We start from the raw sequence: 17677 nt of genomic DNA on the forward strand, positions 1-17677 counted from the left end.
ATTCTCACGCTTTTCAGTCTTCAGCCTACGGCCTTAGATTTAACATATAATGTGTGAGTTTTTTCACTGAAATTCATAGCACTTTTTGCATGAAGTATTGAAGTTTTAAAATTTGCTTCACTCTCTTGGTGTAGACAGTTACAGAGGCCTTTGGAGGGTCTCAAGATCCACTTTTTCTTTATCGTGGTTTTCGTTCCTGTGCAGCCTTTACGTGGCATCTTTGTCTGTGAAAGTCGCACAAACAGCTGTGGACCCTGAGTCATGAGTTTCAGTGGCGTGGCCATGGGGCATTGCTGCATGATGCAGTTTCTCTCTTTCTGAACCCTGAATCTCTTCCGCGCCTGCCCTGTGTCACTGCCTCTTCCAGTCCTGACGTATGCAGCTGCCCCCTCAGAGTCGCCTCAGAAGTCCTTCCCAGTCTCTCTCCAGTCTCTCCACCTTCTCGGATGTGTCACTAGACACTCCCACCTTCCTGCAGCTTCTTCTCCTGCTTGGATGCCCCCCGCCCCGGCCTGCCACCTCCCGCAAGGGGCCCTTGCTCTGATTCCACTGGTACTTGCATAACTCTTTCAGGTTGTGAATTTTTTTTCCCCCATGGTGTCATTTCATTTCCACCCCAACTAAGTGAGGAGAGGTAAGAGTTTCAGAGAGGATAAATAGCTCACCTAAAGACCCTCCGACTGACTTCTTGTTCAGAGTGCCCCTAATTTGATCAGCAGTGCCCAGACCCTGCCCAGGGCGGGCATGACCACAACCAATCTGCTTTCTCACTACAAGAGAACCTAGATGGCTGTGACTCTGATCTCTTCTGATGACCTTTTTTTTTGTTGTATTAATATTTAAATATTCATTACAGTTTTATTAGCCCTCTCTTCATATGTGCCTTTGTGCGCATTAAGGTACAGAAGTCTGAAGTATGCAGGAGGTTGGAATCTGCTGTGCACGTGTTGAGACAGAGTGCCTGAGGTGTACTGTGAGTCCCTGTGACCCTTCGCGGGTCCTGCGGCCCTTCATGGGTGTCAGTGACCGTAACTGATGGCCCGGGGCTGAGAACCCTGTGACTTGCTGATTTTTTTCCCAGTGTCAATTGTAAGTGCTGGTCTGTGATTTGAACCCATGTTTTTATCACTTAAAGTCTCACTAAATTAAGCTCTTTTCTCCCCATATTATCATTAATTTATACTCTCTCAATGCAGATATCAAAAAGCTAAACAGTTGTGCTTGTCTGGAGGCTGTGGGTTAGTGGGCTGCTCTGGGAGGGCCATGAGCAAAAACAGGTGACAGAATGACGCAATTAAGCAGTCACTTAGGGCTATTTTTGAACTTTCCTCTAAGCAACTTAATTTTACATTCATTTTATGCTCATGTTTTGGCTTCATTTGTTCCTGAGCTTGAGATCATGGACTTTAAAGGACTTGGCTGGTTGTAGCATTTGTATGTTATACCTGGAATAGTTTCTTTGTCAGAGGCATAATTAACAATATGATTTGTATGTCTACTGCCTTCTGGTATTCACAACACAGTTTGTAAACTTAATTAGTTCCTGGAATAGCAAATGTTTTGCAGATGATACACTTTTCCTGTGAATAGTGTGTTGAATGGTTATATATTCATAGACATTTACTCTGCTTCTCAGATTAGGACATTGATAGGTCTGCCTTGCAAGGTAAACATCACCTGCCGCATAGTCCTGGGTTGTATTGTCTTCCTGTGCTTTTCACAGGGGAAATCAGAGATGTAGCTCAGATAATTCAGCCTCCAGGATATTCATTATAGTTCCATTGTATAGAGACCATCTATGCTAATGTCATTATGTAGATGCCAGTTTCCCAGACTCTGATGGTGATGGTTATGGTATATGCGGAGGTGGAGTAGGGAATAACAGGCCCACCCGCAGTTCTTCAGTTACACAGCACCCCCCACCCCTGAGACGGAGGGAGCAAGCAAGAAAGCGCTCTCAGCAGGTGAAGAGATGCTCCCAGGAAAGCCTTCTTACCATTCATAAATCACTGGTCTGAAGATGTTTATTTGGACTTCCAAGTGATGTAGAACTAGAAGCATCGAATTAGAAGATGCTGATACCATTAGATTAGTGACTCCTGGCCCCCAGAGTTGGGGCTGGGTCACACAAACCTGGGTTCCGCCGTTTTTACAGATGAAGAGAGGAGGGCTCAGCGAAGCTAGTGACTTGCCAGAGGTCCACTAGTGGTCAAGCTGGGACTGCCCCCGGACCCTGTGTCTTCCCGCCACTTCACTGTCCTTCACTCACCACTTGTTTGTGGCCAGTGGAGGCCCAGCATGGCGCCTGGCACAGAGTCCTGCGATGGCCAGCCCCTCTACTTTTCGGGAACTCACCAAGGTGGTGGGTCCGTAAGGAGAACAGAAATCTCCGCAGGTGTTGTAACAAAGGAGATCTGATAGAAAGGATTGGTTAGGGAAGTACTGGATGACTGAAAAAGCAAATGAGGGATTCTGAAGGGACACAGAAACAGTAACACAGGCTCTGCCTCGAGCCAGAACCACCAGGGCTGGAGGAACAAAGGGAAGACACTTGGGAGGAAATGCTCTGTGGAGCTGGGACCAAGACCCATTAAGTCCAGTGACTCAGGCCTCTGAGGAGGGGGTCCTGGCTTGCTGACCTGGTGCAAAGACTGGGGGGTGGGAGGGGATGTGAAAAATAAGTCATTGTCAGAATTTTTGAAACTATTCTGTATGCTACCAGGAACCGGAGCAAGACGGAAGGGACAGGACCCTGCTCTGGCCTCCCTGATGAGAACCTAGTGGGAGCCCCAGGCAGCAGAGAAGCAGGGCTTGCGAGTTCCCTGTCCAGCATTCTCGATGGGTGTGTATGGAGCTGAGAGATGGTGCTTAGCAACTGGCAGAGATGGTTTGTTTAGGAAAATGAAAGGTAGATAGATGACTTTCGTTTTGCTTAATTCAGACGTTGGGTATTCTTAAAAGTTCATCAAGTCTTACTGTGCTTTTCCATGAAGAATATCATCATTCACTCTCATTCACTAAACAAATATTTTTGAATGCATGTTATATTCATGATGCAGAACTCAGTACTGGACATGTGATGATTAATAACACAGTTTTGTGTTTATGAGAGCTAGTCAGTGAGACAAATGATAGGGATGTATGCAAATCTCAAGGTTGAAAGGAACCTTCAAGTTTAGCTTGCCGTCAAGTGATTGAATCCTTTCTATAACTTTCCTGTCAGGTGGGTCCAGCCTGCTGGTCAGGCCTCTATGGATGAACTTAAAATTCCTTCAAGATAGCCGATTCCATCTTTGGAAAATGCTATTTTTAAAGTCTTCATCTCTAAAATGAATGGTAGCTCCTTTCTCTCTCTCTTTGAGTACTAATGCTATGTCACTGGCCTTAATCCTGACCAAATCTAATCCCTCTTTTGCATGACATACAGAAATAATTGTATGCAGGTCAGTGATTCTCTCCTCAGTCGTTTACCCTTTAGGGTGGCCATTTCAGTTACTTCAGTTGTTTTTGTTTTTGTCTTGAACGGAGCTTTTCAACTTGGTTTTCATTATTTTCTCTTTTACAGAGCCTCTTTAGACATCTTTTCTCCTCAATCATCCTCTTTCTCTCATCCCCCTTCCCTGATGAAATGGTGATACCTAACATTAATTGTATATCTGATTATGGACTGTGGCCCGTTGGTGAGCCAATCACCATTGTTGCTTGAAAATTGTTAAATTATTGAAAATCTAGGGGAGCACTTCTCTGGATTCCTGGCCATGTTATTAGTCTCTGTGTTCTCATCTTAGTTGGTTACTCATTCATAGAATAGATCAATAAATTATCTCACCTCTGTGTTTAAGAAAAGAGAATAGGGGAGAGTCAGACATCAACCTAAGATACTTGTTGTTAGTTTTAGCTAGAGGAATGCTCTGTGTTTATCCTGTGATTCTCTCATTTGTCCATGTGGTGCAGTTTCGTGAAGTTAAAAGTTAGCTATATATTTAGCCTTAAAATAGATGAGTCAGTTGTCAGTAGATTTGGCAAGTGGAACCCACTAGAATACATGATTGCTCAGCTGGGTACTTGATGGCTGAAGGACAAGCAGAGGGATGCTGCTGACTGACCTTAGTGTAGTTATTTTTCTGTAAGTTCCTAAATGATTTTAATGTACAGCTTGGTCTCAGATGTGAAGATCTGTACCTAACTTGACAAATCGCTTTGAGAAAACCTCCAGTGGGAATGTCCTCTGTGAAGAGACAGCATCTGACTCATAAGGAGAAGGAAAATAAAATGTGACTGGAGAATGACCTAGTGCGGATAACACAGCCTGACTTGAATTAGACGTGGGAAGGTGCCCTCGTTTTCAGCACTATAGGTGTCTGTGTAGAGACGTTTCCTGTCCTCGGAGGCTGTGACTGTTAATGTGCGCTGCTGGATTGTTTACCAATGTCTTAACTTTCTGTGATGACTAAATATGAGTGACAAAAAATGTTGCTGCTGTAATTGTATTTTGTTTTTAAAAAGTGTTTTTTTGCTTGTTTGGCAGTTTCTAGGTAGCTTAGAATAACATTGAGTTACGAGGGAAATATAATATTTGAGGCACCTTGTATGTTTTAAACTCATATTAAGCTGCATTGGTCGTTTTTTTTTTTTTTTTTCTTTTTTAGTGATGTTCATTATTCTAGCATAGCTCTCATGATTTTGTCAATATGGCTTCAAACAGCATCAGAGTTGATGTTCCTGGGGATCTGATTGCAATCCTGATCATGCTATTTAGTTTTAGAATTACTTTTATAAAAGTGAACCTGTAAATAATTGTTACATGAAAACATATGATTTAATGTCTTAAGGATTTTTTCCCTCCGATTATTCTGACTCTCTGCTGCATAAATAGGACCAGTTATGATTCTGAAACTAACCTAAAAATGTATAGCCAAAGCATGATTGTATCCTGCTTTGAATTTATTTTGCACAGTCTGTCGCACTTACAGAGTTTGTATTATTGTACATTTAACCAATAGAAAATATTCATTGGTAATCTTATTAGATATGAAAGTAATAGAGAGCAAAATGCTTGTATTATATGGTTGTTATAGAATATCATTAGTGCAGTCATATTTCTATCTCAAAGTGTGATAATGCCAGCGGGATAAATGAGAAAGACATTGAATCTTCACACAAAGGAAATGGGTTTTATAATGAGTGCAGTCTGAACAGAACTAATCTCTTTCTTGGATCATTACTTCACCTAATCATAAAACCTTTTTTTAATTCAAATCCTTGCAGGGTTCTAATTGGTGACCTCTGGAGCCTGATAATTGTTTAAGATAGCTGGTCTTTTGCAGTATACTTAATGATGTTTGCAATTAAAAGTGAGAAATGTGGTTTAACCCTTAGGCAGGTGTAACTAAAAAGTAGATTTTCCTTGTTTTCCCAATCTTTAGTAGTTATTCCCATTCCTCCTCTCAATAGTTATTGACTTGAGTCTTATTAACTGGAATTAACCTAATGTATTGTTGTCTTCACTTAGTCTGGGGGTTTACTGAATCTTCATTTGACAAATGCGTTGGGATATATTAGGAGTAATCCTGGATCATTTGGAAGAGCCAAGGGATTGGTCTATTTGGGATGGCGAGAATGCCTAGCTTCTTTTTTCTGTCATTTGGGTTCATTTTTCTGCCTTTTTTGAGTGCTTTAAGTAGAAACTGAGACATTTCTTTGCAACTGGTTTCAATAAAAACTTATTTCAGAACTTTTCTTAGTACCAGATGAGAGTGAGTCAATAGAAATTAGCCAGTATTTAACTTAGGGCTGATAAAACCATGGGCCCCATGAGCCCTGACTGATTACTTTCTCCATACTGTGTGTAGAAGCATGCTGGAGATTAATGTGGACGGTTACACTTTCCTGATTTGATCTTCTCTGTTGCTTCTATTATGTTTCTCAGTAAACAGTGGACATTCAATGAATACAGTTGACTGGCTCGTTCTATAAAATTCTGTTCATATGTTGGAGGTGGAATTTAATCTGTTATCTGTTGGTTTAGGAGGTTTTGAAATGTCAGCAGAAATTGATCAGTCGATCTAAAATTTTATTTGAGTCAAATTGTGGATTATAATCCGAGAATAGCCTCTTGGAAAGTTCTGGGAACTGTTCTGCCAGTTAGAGGCCAGAGCATAGTTGTATATGTTTTGAGAGAGAGGGCTATATATTAAATGATGTATTATTGACAGTTTACACAGTCCAGATCCAAGCTTACAAAGCAGGTAGCGGGCCATGGGTCAGTGTGGCCCTTTACAAGATTAAGAAGGAAGGTTATTTTTTTGAGGAGTTGTCTTGTTGAAGTTAGAATGTTGCTCTTACAGCTGAGCAGGTATTTCTGCCGGAGGGAGGTTTGGTCGATGCATGATGTAGGTACACAGTGCACAGAAGAGGGGACAGAGGAGGCCAAAGGGCAGAGAAAAATCTTTATGTTTAAATTTTTCTTGTCTTGCCATAAGATATGAGTTTTATTTCACAGAAGCCAGTTGTGTGGTAATTCGGAGAAGAGGCAAATCCTTTGAGAGTCCGACAGTCCTGCAGTCAAACTTTAAGTCTGCCATGTACTAGGTACCAGGGGACATTGATTCCTGTCCCAGCATGCTGAGAATTGTGTGGGCTTCATGTGCAGAGCCTCCAGCGTGGTGTCTGTAAATAGTAATTGTGCAAACTGTTAGATTGCTTCTACGAGTTTTAGGGAACATTTCATCTCTGATTTCATCCCTTGATCTTTATTGTTTTAAAATGATTTAAACAAACAAAAAACACATTGCACTAAGAAGTTTATTTTGAAAATTATTAGACTTTGGTACCAAAATCCAGTAACTTCCTCCCCCACTCAAGGTCCTTGAGTGTTTCCCCTTGTTTAGATGATAAATTTGCATTTCACTGGCGCATCTAGTGATCATCATGTCTTATCTTTGTATTTTTCTTTTTTCTGCCATGATGCCTTTTGTTTGGTGAATGATTGCAGTATATTTAAGGGAAAGATAAGAGGTCAGTACCCTGGAAGCATTTTTCCGCTTGAAAATAATTTGATAAAATGTGTAACGATAATTCGGAGTAGCACTCAGAATTTTTTAGTTATCTGCATTTTAATTTCTAGAATCATAGAGGTTTCACAAATTTTTGAAATCCATTCTACAATGAGATACATGTAAATCAGTCACCACAATTTAGGCTTTGTATTAAGTAGACAATAATAACCTGTATTAGCATTATGTGTTACAGTTTTCAGATCACTTTGATAAACATCATATCTTTTGATACTTGCAATAACTCCAAGCCAGGCTTCAGCAATCTGTGAACCATGAACTTCCAGATGTTCAAGCTGGTTTTAGAAAAGGCAGAGGAACCAGAAATCAAATTGCCAACATCCACTGGGCCATTGAAAAAGCAAGAGAGTTCCAGAAAAACATCTATTTCTGCTTTATTGACTATGCCAAAGCCTTTGACTGTGTGGATCACAATAAACTGTGGAAAATTCTGAAAGAGATGGGCATACCAGACCACCTGACTTGCCTCTTGAGAAACCTGTATGCAGGTCAGGAAGCAACAGTTAGAACTGGACATGGAACAACAAACTGGTTCCAAATAGGAAAAGGAGTACGTCAAGGCTGTATATTGTCACCCTGCTTGTTTAACTTATATGCAGAGTACATCATGAGAAACGCTGGGCTGGAGGAAGCACAAGCTAGAATCAAGATTGCCGGGAGAAGTATCAGTAACCTCAGATATGCAGATGACACCACCCTTATGGCAGAAAGTAAAGAAGAACTAAAAAGCCTCTTGATGAAAGTGAAAGAGGAGAGTGAAAAAGTTGGCTTAAAGCACAACATTCCGAAAACTAAGATCATGGCATCTGGTCCCATCACTTCATGGCAAATAGATGGGGAGACAGTGGAAACAGTGTCAGACTTTATTTTTTTGGGTTCCAAAATCACTGCAGATGGTGATTGCAGCCATGAAATTAAAAGATGCTTACTCCCTGGAAGGAAAGTTATGACCCACCTAGACAGCATATTAAAAGCAGGGACATTACTTTGCCAACAAAGGTCCGTCTAGTCAAGGCTATGGTTTTTCCAGTGGTCATGTATGGATGTGAGAGGTGAAAGTTGGACCATAAACAAAGCTGAACATCGAAGAATTGATGCGTTTGAACTGTGGTGTTGGAGAAGACTCTTGAGAGTCCCTTGGACTGCAAGGAGATCCAACCAGTCCATCCTAAAGGAGATCAGTCCTGGTGTTCATTGGAAGGACTGATGCTGAAGCTGAAACTCCAATACCTTGGCCACCTCATGTGAAGAGTTGACTCATTGGAAAAGACCCTGATGCTGGGAGGGATTGGGGGCAGGAGGAGAAGGGGACGACAGAGGATGAGATGGCTGGATGGGATCACCGACTCAATGGACATTGGTTTGGGTGGACTCCGGGAGTTGGTGATGGACAGGGAGGCCTGGCTTGCTGCGATTCAATGGGTTGCAAAGAGTTGGACACGACTGAGCGACTGAACTGAACTGAACTGAATGACTCGTTAGTGTCCCTCAAGACTAAATAATAAGCCAAATAATTTTTTCTCAAAGTCGAGATCCCTTTACTTCAGTAATACCAAGAAACTGGAGGCTTTAGGTCAGAATACACTGGGGTTGGAATCATAGATCTGGGTCTGCTGTGTAATCTCAGCCAGTCACTGGATATCTGTTAAGTAGCTGTTTCTTTTCTGTAAAATGATTACGGCTATTCTGCTACATTGTTACAAGGATTAAATACCTGGACAGTACTGTCAGTAAATAAATTCCAGCTGTCAGTGTTATTGTTATATTTTTGCTAATTACCTGTGATGGGTAGAATTAAAACCAACTCTTGAGTAATATGGGTTTGGTCTATGCAGGTCCACTTATAACGCAGAGTTTTTAAAAATAGAAAATAATGATTGAATCCAGAGATGCTGAACCGTGGATACAGAGGATCCATGGGTATGGAGGGCCAACCATAAGCTATGCCCAGAGTTCGGACTAGGTGGAGGAAGAGCGCCCCTGACCTCCTCCTTGTTTAAGGGTCAGCTGTCTTTCCTCCCTCCCCTGCCCCCGTTCCTCCCAATCAGTCTTCTTCCTTCCTGGAGGAGTTTTCTTGTGTGTATGCTTTGATCTTATGCAGTGTGTATATATTTGAGACTACTTTGTGTACTAATACTAGCTCTGTCTTTGTAAGTTTCCTTCCAAGCATTTTAATATTTAGAGTATTGACTATTTTTTGCTCCCTGGATGGTTTATTTTTGTGTATTTATGATGAGCTTATTCGTTCTTATTAGAGAGTAATATGCATCTCTATTCTGCTGTGCCATTTATTTCTTATTTATGGAAGATTATTTGCAAGATCTTGAGCTGTTTGAATCAATCTCGTCTGGGCAGGTTTTAGTGTATTCAATTCTGGTTTGGGTCTAATAGGTGTTCTGTTAGGTTTGGATTGCTTAAATAAAATAATTCCTTTGTGAAAACATTTGTCATGTTGGAGGTGAAAAGATATCTTTTTAGACCAACAGCCACAGTAACATTTTAGTAGTCTGTCAGATAGAATTTACATTGCCTTTGAACACTATATATATTTTAAGATCATTTTAAATCCTCCAGCTAGGTTCTTATATTACTTTGAAATAGATTTCTGAATGTTTAGCATGTAGGTATTATCATTCTGTTTATATGGACTTCTTGTTTCCTTATAGATCCAGGCTAACCCCTGTCCTTTAATATGTTTGTACAGAGTTAAGGTTCTTGGGCAAGGGAGCTGGGGGGAAGGGTTTGACCATATTACTGTTTACCCTAGAACTTTATTGTGCAGGCTAACTTATATTATTTACTCTTTTCTGAACCTTTGATGAATGTTTATTGAATAACTTTTAAACAGCTAATGAGATAGGCTTTCACGTTAGCTAAACGTTAGTGTGAATCCTTCTAAAGAGATTATGAACTTTCCAGCCCCTGGCAAGCTTCTTACCCATTGGAATCCTCAGGGTCTTATTCTGTCAAGTGAAGGGGACCTATCATAGACAGGTTCACTAGAATAAAGAGAGACTTCAAGTCAAATGCACAGCCCTTAACTCGGTGGATCCTTGCAAACAAAGTCATAACAATTATTATTTACCTAGCACTGTCATAATAAGTGATCTCTGAAATGAGCTTCCGTGAGAGCTCAGCTGGTAAAGAATCTGCCTGCAATGCAGGAGACCCTGGTTCCATTTCTGGGTTGGGAAGATCCCCTGAAGAAGGGATAGGCTACCCACTGTGGTATTCTTGGGCTTCCCTTGTGGCTCAGCTGGTAAAGAACCTACCTGCAATGCAGGAGACCTGGGTTGGGAAGATCCCTTGGAGAAGGGAAAGGCTACCCACTTCAGTATTCTGGCCTGGAGAATTCCATGGACTGTATAGTCCATGGGATAGCAAAGAGTCGGACATGATTGAGTGACTTTCACTTTCAGAATGGTTTTCATGACTTTTCAGTACTTTGCTGTGTAGTGTTTTATGTGATCGGCACAGATGGTAGCTTCTGTATCTGCAGGAGGCATCAGATGCTCTGTTTAAAGCTTCCTTCAGTTTAGCCAAGGTGGGGACTGGATTGCTGCCTCTTGTCCCACCTCCTCTGCTGTGTGCCTGGGGGCTGAGGGATGTGTCAGCAGACACTCCTCCCTCTGGCTTCTGCTTGGGCTGGTCCCTCCCTGTGGAGCCACCCGAGGTGGGTCTGCAGAAGGAAGCTGAGGTCGCACTATGTGCGCTTTAGCTTCCCCCGTTAGGTCAACACAGGCTGGCGGCTCCCCTCGGAGGCCGTTCTAACCCCTGCCAGGCTGCCCTGTCCACACCGTCTCCTTTCTTCCTGGCCCCTTCCTGCTTCCCAGCTTTGGGGCAGCCTCCCCAGGGTACCACACCGTTCTTTGCTGCTATTGTTTTAGGATATTCACATCTTTATACATAGGGCCTTAATTAAATTCTCTTCAGAATGGCATTCACTTTGAATGCCATCTGTTTCTTCATGGAATACAGTTCCTTGGATCATTCACCCAGGAAAGAACAGAGGCTCTGGGAATAAGCAGAGTTGCAGGGTATCAGGGTTTCTAACTCACAGTTTCTGATCCTAAAGCATAGATTCCATATGGGCTCAGTACAGGAATTCATTGGTACATTAGTGCATTCTCTCATGGACTTGTTTTGTAAAGAATGTTTGTTTCCTTTATAGAAGCACTATGTACCATAGGCTTTATTGGGTTGTTAGCTACACAAAATATTCTAAGGACCTATTGATAGACTGGGTTGGGAAAGTGTCTCCACCTTGGAGACCTGAGGTTTGAGTCATGGTATGTTCCTTGCTAATTGTATGACTTTTAGAAATATACTTTCTGACTTTTCTTATGTGCAAAATGTGAACAATGCTTTAACCTTCCCAGTATATTGTCAGGATCACGAAAGGAGTTAAGGGCGGGTGGCCAGGGGGACTGATAGTCTGTTGAAGACAAACTTGAAATAGAAAGTTATACCTGTGGTGAAAATGCTACTTTGTTTTGATTAAGTAGTCTGGGAATTCAAAGAGAGCCTTTCTAGGAAGTGGAATTTAGCAGAGGCACCAAAGAGAAGGCTGTTGTAGGGGGAAAGTCCCCGGAGACGCTCCTGTCTTGGGGGACAAGTGCAGAAGCTCTAGCCTCAGTGAGCGGGTGCTTCAGAAGCCAAGAAGAGCTGGATGCTAGAGGGCAGAGGACCAGAGCGGAGAGGAGCGCAGGGCAGGCGCCTGTGGTTTACTCTGGTGGGGTGTCCCGAGGGCTTGATGCCTCCTCTGATGGCCCTCCCTCCACTTCAAATAGAAATCAGCCCTTCTAGTTCCGCCCTCCCTGGTTGTTCGCGGGACGGACGGTCCTATCTTCCAGCTGTGATGTCATCTGCCCTGTCTCCCCACTTTGCGTCCATTCCATTTCTGCTCAAGTCCACCTCTCCAGGAGGACGTCTCTCCTCAGCAGACTGCTTTCCGCATCCCCCTGTTGTTACTGAACCCTTAGGATCTCTGTGCAGACGTTAAGACCCCGGCCTGCCTTTTCATGCCTCTGTCCTCCTTTCTTTGTGGTGGCCACAGAGAGCTGCCCCTGTTCTCACCGCTTCTCTCTGCAGCGACCCAGGCTGTGGGGTGAGGAAATTGAATTCATGTCTCGGCTTGTTCACTGACTGGCTCTGTGGTGACAGGATTCTGTCACCACTACTTGTGTGATTCATTCTCTTTTGTACTGCTTAAAGGAGAAAAGGAAAGCAAAAAAAGTAAATCTCCATGTGTCAGCTGTTCAGTCAGATGAGGGAAAGGGAACCGGTGTAACCCAGGGTTACTTCACTTCACTGAAGCCCTCGTCAACTCTTTGCCTGGCAGACTCTGTTCCTTATCCTCTAAGAACTCAGCTCACATTCACTAGCTTTTTGAATGATATTCCAAGCTCCAGAGCCATGAGCCCCTCTTCTCAGCCCTGAGTACACTGCGTCTGTCTGTGTGGTCCCACAGACTCTGTTCTGTCCCCAGCACCCTGGACAGTTTCTCCGTGCGTCAGAATTCAGTCAGCCTTGTGGATAGACGCCTGATTGGGATCGATTCCTGTTCCTCTCACCCTCACCACGTGAACCGCATTGCATTTGGATTCTCAAAGTGAAAGACTGTACTTGTAGTTTCCAGAAACACGTGTGTTACTTCAAGTGAGACCAGCAGTCCAGGTATATACTTATCACAGCTTCAGTGAAAGAGTATTTTAGTGAAGGATTTAAATGAATGATCAAGAGAGTCAAACTCTGGATTTTCAGCCAAGGTGCAAAATAGAAACATGACCATCCCTGTATACATTCATATTTTATTCTGTTTTGATTTTTAAAAAAATTCTACAAAAGTATTAAAAAATTTAAATTTATGCAAATTTAAAGGGTAAAATATTCATGATTCAAACTTTTAAAACAGTGTAAAAGAGAAATACAGTGAGAAGTCTCTATTCCTGTTTCTTATCCATTGCATTTCTCCCTTGACAATTAGATAATCAGTTACTCGTTTCTTATGCGTAAGAAGGGAGCTCTTTTTCGTGCATATACAAGTGAATGTGAACATATAGTCTTACACTGCTTTACGCTGTGGCTTGTGTTTGTGTGTCTATGTGTACAAGCACTGTGTTTGGTGGAGACTTTTTCTCATCAGAACATGAAGAGTTTTCCTGATGTTGTAAAATAACTTATGCTATCTCTGAGTGGCTGTGCCCTTGCTTATGTAACCAGGCTCTTAATTCTAGATATTTAGATGATTTCCAGTGTTCTACTATTAAAGAAGTGCTTTAAATGGATAAATTTGTATATAATATTTTATATCTATCCACATATATCTTTAGGGTAAATTTGTAAAAATGGAGTTGCTGGGACAAAGGAAAATGACAATTTTGATGTGCTTGATTCTTTGAGAGAATTTAAGCAGTTTTAATGAAAATTTACACTACAAATTTTTTTTATATTGAAAATTTAGCTTATTTAAATTCAAAGAGTATTTGGCTGTGTCTTAGAGGATTCTTGGGTTTTAGCATATTTTGTAGGGTAAGTGGTCATTGCTTAGGAAGCTGCATACTGGACCAAGACAGAAACAGAAAATAAGGAAAAACAAAAGCCAAAAAAGTCATAACTGACACTAGCTTTCCTGGTTGACAGAAATTTGGTGTCCATGGTTTGAAAACATAGCATTTTAATCCCCTACATCATCTAAAACCTAATCACACATTTGCTTATAATTTCTGAGCTGGGAGATGGCATTGGTACATTAAACTGTATGTAACGAATGTAATCTGGGGATTAGTGAAAGTCAAATCCCCTATGTGTTCGACCTTGAGCATCTGGCTGGATTTTCTGGGGTTTGCCTCCATATGCTCCAATTTACTGAAAGGTTAAAGCCACCTTGGTAGCTGTCCAGTCCCTTCCTGACCTAGGGAAGCCCAGAGGGGTGCTAGTATGAGTTTGAGAGTTTGAAACTCCCATTCACGGACAATTTCAAGTTTTCATAAGTCATCTTGTTGCTTCCCATAATTTTGCATTGTACTTTATTGGACATCCTGAACACATAAACATACTTATGATCTTCAGTCAAGTAGAAAATGCCAAACTGTTGATTGAACAGCGCCTAAAAAAATGGAAGTTTGGCCAGTTCTGAATTTTACCAATGGGGGCCATGGGGACCTGAGAGAAGTAGACTAGCCATGATGTAAACCAGACCTGTGTGATGCCCGTGATGGGGGCGAGGCTATTTCAAGTGCTGTGTGGCATGTTAGGTCTAGCACACCTACATGCTTTAACATGGCATCAGGCCTTAAATTTTTTTCTAAAATAAATCTTAAAACAGTGAAGTATTTCAGCATATTTCAAAGCTTACTTAAGGTAGCAACAAGGTATTTTAGCAAGATAAGATTTGTAAAGTTGACTATCTGGAGAAGAAATTAGTTACTTTTCTTCTAATTTTTATTTCCTTCTTAAAAATCGTAGGGATATCTCAACCTTTAATATATAGTAAAATACATAAGTCTTTCAAATTTCTTAACCTTAACTTTAACCTAACATGCTGCTTCAAATGATATCACTGATAGAAGGAGTAACATTTTGAAGGCTCATTAAGGAATTAAATATTAAATTGTGCCTGTCAGTGCTCAACAATTATTAAAAGCCTTTGTTATATAAAAAGAAAATAGGTAATTAAATCTATTTTGACTGATGTATTATACATTAAAAATTCTGTTTTCTAGGAAGTTTCAGCGAACCTAATTTTGCTAAATCTTCTAACTCGCTAAAGGTATTCTCAATTATAGCATAAATGGATAAATAAAAATAAGATGTAGAAGTTATTTTCCTGTGCTAATTAAAGCTGAGCCATGAATTGTTGTACTCAATGAGCAAATGGCATGTGACTTACTGCTTTTTACTGAGGAGAACCAAACTGATTTAGCTCATGTCCACCATTAGCTTTACAGTTTTCAAATATGTTTTGTGTCTGCATGCTCAGAAACTCTTATTTACGGAAAATAAGAGTATATAACGTGGTATGTTATTATCTCTGGAGTATAGATATAGGAGAAACTTCCTTTTAATTGTATATTTTATTTATAGAAAAATGTCAAAATTAAAAGTACTCTCAAAAGGTTTTTTCCAACAACAATGGCAAGAATTATCTACGTAAATGTTTATATTTCACATACTTCTGTTCAATGTATCTTGTTCCCATGCAGATTCTATATAGAATGATCAGTTTTATAGGAGCAAAACGTAGCATAATACAAGAAAGCAAACAAAATAATCAGTGTATTTGGAGATTTAGAAATTATCTTTATCCTTAGAAGCTTTGCTCAGAAGTTGCAGGCCTAAGCTGGGAATGATAATAGAATTGTGCATGAAGTACTTTGTGAGTGTCGTGGTGGGAGTGACTGATGGACCCCCCCCCGCCCCCCCCCATCAAGGAAAGTGACAGATGCATAAAAAGTAGTATTTAATATGACTGAATCTTGAAGGCCATGTGTGAAATGGGAATCATCAAAATAGCATCACCAGCAGAGAAAAGAGCACTAACAAAGCCACAAGCTTGTGGTTGGGCTCGTCACTTGTGAGGTGGGAAGATTTTGTTGGGGAGGTGACTGTCACAAGGCTGTCTAGGGCTTTTAATGCCCTCTTAGCGAATCCTTCATGGTGGGAACCACCTTGGAGACCCAGGCAGGGCTGGTAAAATGGGCTGTCAGTACTTGGTAATGCTAAACTGAGAATGCTTTCTGGCTTTTCTTTGCTGTTTGCTCAGCCTTTTTTGAGAATTCCAGAGGACCTCAAAGAGTCTGTTTTTATGTTTGTAACTAGTGTATTGTTCCCCTCCATGAGCTTGGGTCATTGAGACTTGACTTTGGAGCACATGTGTGTGTGTTTCCCCACTTGCTGATGAAGAATCATCAATGAAACGGGAACACGTCATTACTCGAGCAAGCTGTAGGCATCTGAAGTCCACATTCTGTATTTGGTTTCTTGCCACCATAGAGCTAAGGAGAACCCCCAGTCTCGGAAGTTCCAGGTCTGACACTTCATGGTTTTCTGTTTTTCCTCCACAGAAATAGAGAAGTTTCAAAAAGGAGAAGGCAAGGATGAAGAAAAGTACATTGATGTGGTGATTAATAAGAACATGAAGCTGGGACAGAAAGTGTTAATTCCTGTAAAACAGTTTCCTAAGGTAAGACAGGTGTGCACTGCAGGCGTGTTCATCTTTATCACAAGGGAGCGCTTGTTTAATTTATATTCTGTTTAGTGTCTTCTTGAGATGTTTTCCCTTCGCGGAATATCCCAACATGCATACTTTTAAAATTAATTAAAAACTTATTTAGTAATTCTGTCCTTTCTGTTTGACTTTGGTGTGAGTTATGAAGCCTTAAAAATTATTCTTCTGAATTATATTTCAGACTTCAGGCAGACAGTTCAACTTTTTCGTGCTGTAGTTTTTCATTTGTAAGATAAGCTTGGTTGATAAGAATTAAATAAGATTATCCACGTTAAATGCTTTGCATCGGGCTTGGCACATAAATATTCAAAAAATTCTCTAATTATCTATTCTAGAAAGAAGTTTGATTTTTATTACATTGAGCACAGTTACAATAAGTACTTTTAAAGCCGATCTAATTATAAAATCTTTATCATCTTAGATTTGGCCTAAATTGATGCTTTTTTCTCTGTTTTCTTTTTTCTTTGCGTGTCTTTGTACATGATGTATGCATACTGTTGTATACATTAGTAGTTAATTTCTTTTGAGTGCAGAACAATAATCCATTACCTGAATATACCACAGTTTATCCGTTGCCTGGGCAGTTTTCAATTTTGAGTTATTATAATTAAATTGCTGTGAACATTTCATACAAGTCATTTTGTGACCATATGTTTTCATTTATTTCTAGTAAATACTTAAGATTTAAATTGCTGTGGATTTAGTTTTATAATAAATTGCCATAATTTTTTTCCCCTAAACAGTTGTATTTGTGACATTTCTAGAATAACACATGCAAAGTTGTGGTTATTCCATACCTAAACCCTTATTTGATGTTGTCAATCTCTTTAATTTCAGCCATTCTGATAGGGTATTGGTATTTTCATGTGGTATTAATTTGTATTTCCCTGATAATTTATTACCTGGTGTGCATTTATTGGCCATTTATATATCTTCAATTTTGAAGTCTCTTTTGAGATCTTTTTCTGCTCTCTGGGCTGTGTGTCTTCTTATGATTGAGTCATAGGAGCTTTTTTAAAAACGTATTTCCTGTATCATATCTTTTGGTGGATATATGTTTTGTGAATATTTGACTCAATCTGTGGCTGCCTATAATTTTCTAAATGGAGTTTTGTGATAACATTTTTTAATTTTGATGATGTGTAATGGATCAAGTTTTTCTTTTATGACTTTACCTTCTGTCAACTAGGAAATCTTTGCCAACTTCAAGGAAATGTTAGAATCCTTTAAAGTTAAAATGATCATTTCTTCCATTTCCTCTAAAAGCTTTAACATCATAGCTTTTAATTTTATGTCTGTGATACATCTCAAATTAGTTTTTGTGTACAGTATGAGATAGTCAATTCATTTTTTCCTCATATGAATATCTAGT

At 40.3% G+C, this 17677-nt stretch overlaps 1 protein-coding gene across 2 annotated transcripts in view; it reads left to right on the forward strand.

The window, feature by feature from the left end:
- Positions 1-17677, forward strand: part of KHDRBS3 (KH RNA binding domain containing, signal transduction associated 3) — a 161118-nt gene that overhangs the window by 38538 nt on the left and 104903 nt on the right. For both annotated transcript variants that reach the window (XR_006272353.1, XM_043483946.1), the window contains exon 2: positions 16142-16260. Coding sequence is in view for 1 of the 2 variants with exons in the window: in XM_043483946.1 (XP_043339881.1) it covers positions 16142-16260 (119 nt within the window). In the remaining variant the exon portion in view is untranslated. The remainder of the gene's footprint in view (positions 1-16141; positions 16261-17677) is intronic.

This window comes from Cervus canadensis, chromosome 12 (genome assembly GCF_019320065.1).
Source record: "Cervus canadensis isolate Bull #8, Minnesota chromosome 12, ASM1932006v1, whole genome shotgun sequence".
NCBI classification, from domain to species: Eukaryota; Metazoa; Chordata; class Mammalia; order Artiodactyla; family Cervidae; genus Cervus; species Cervus canadensis.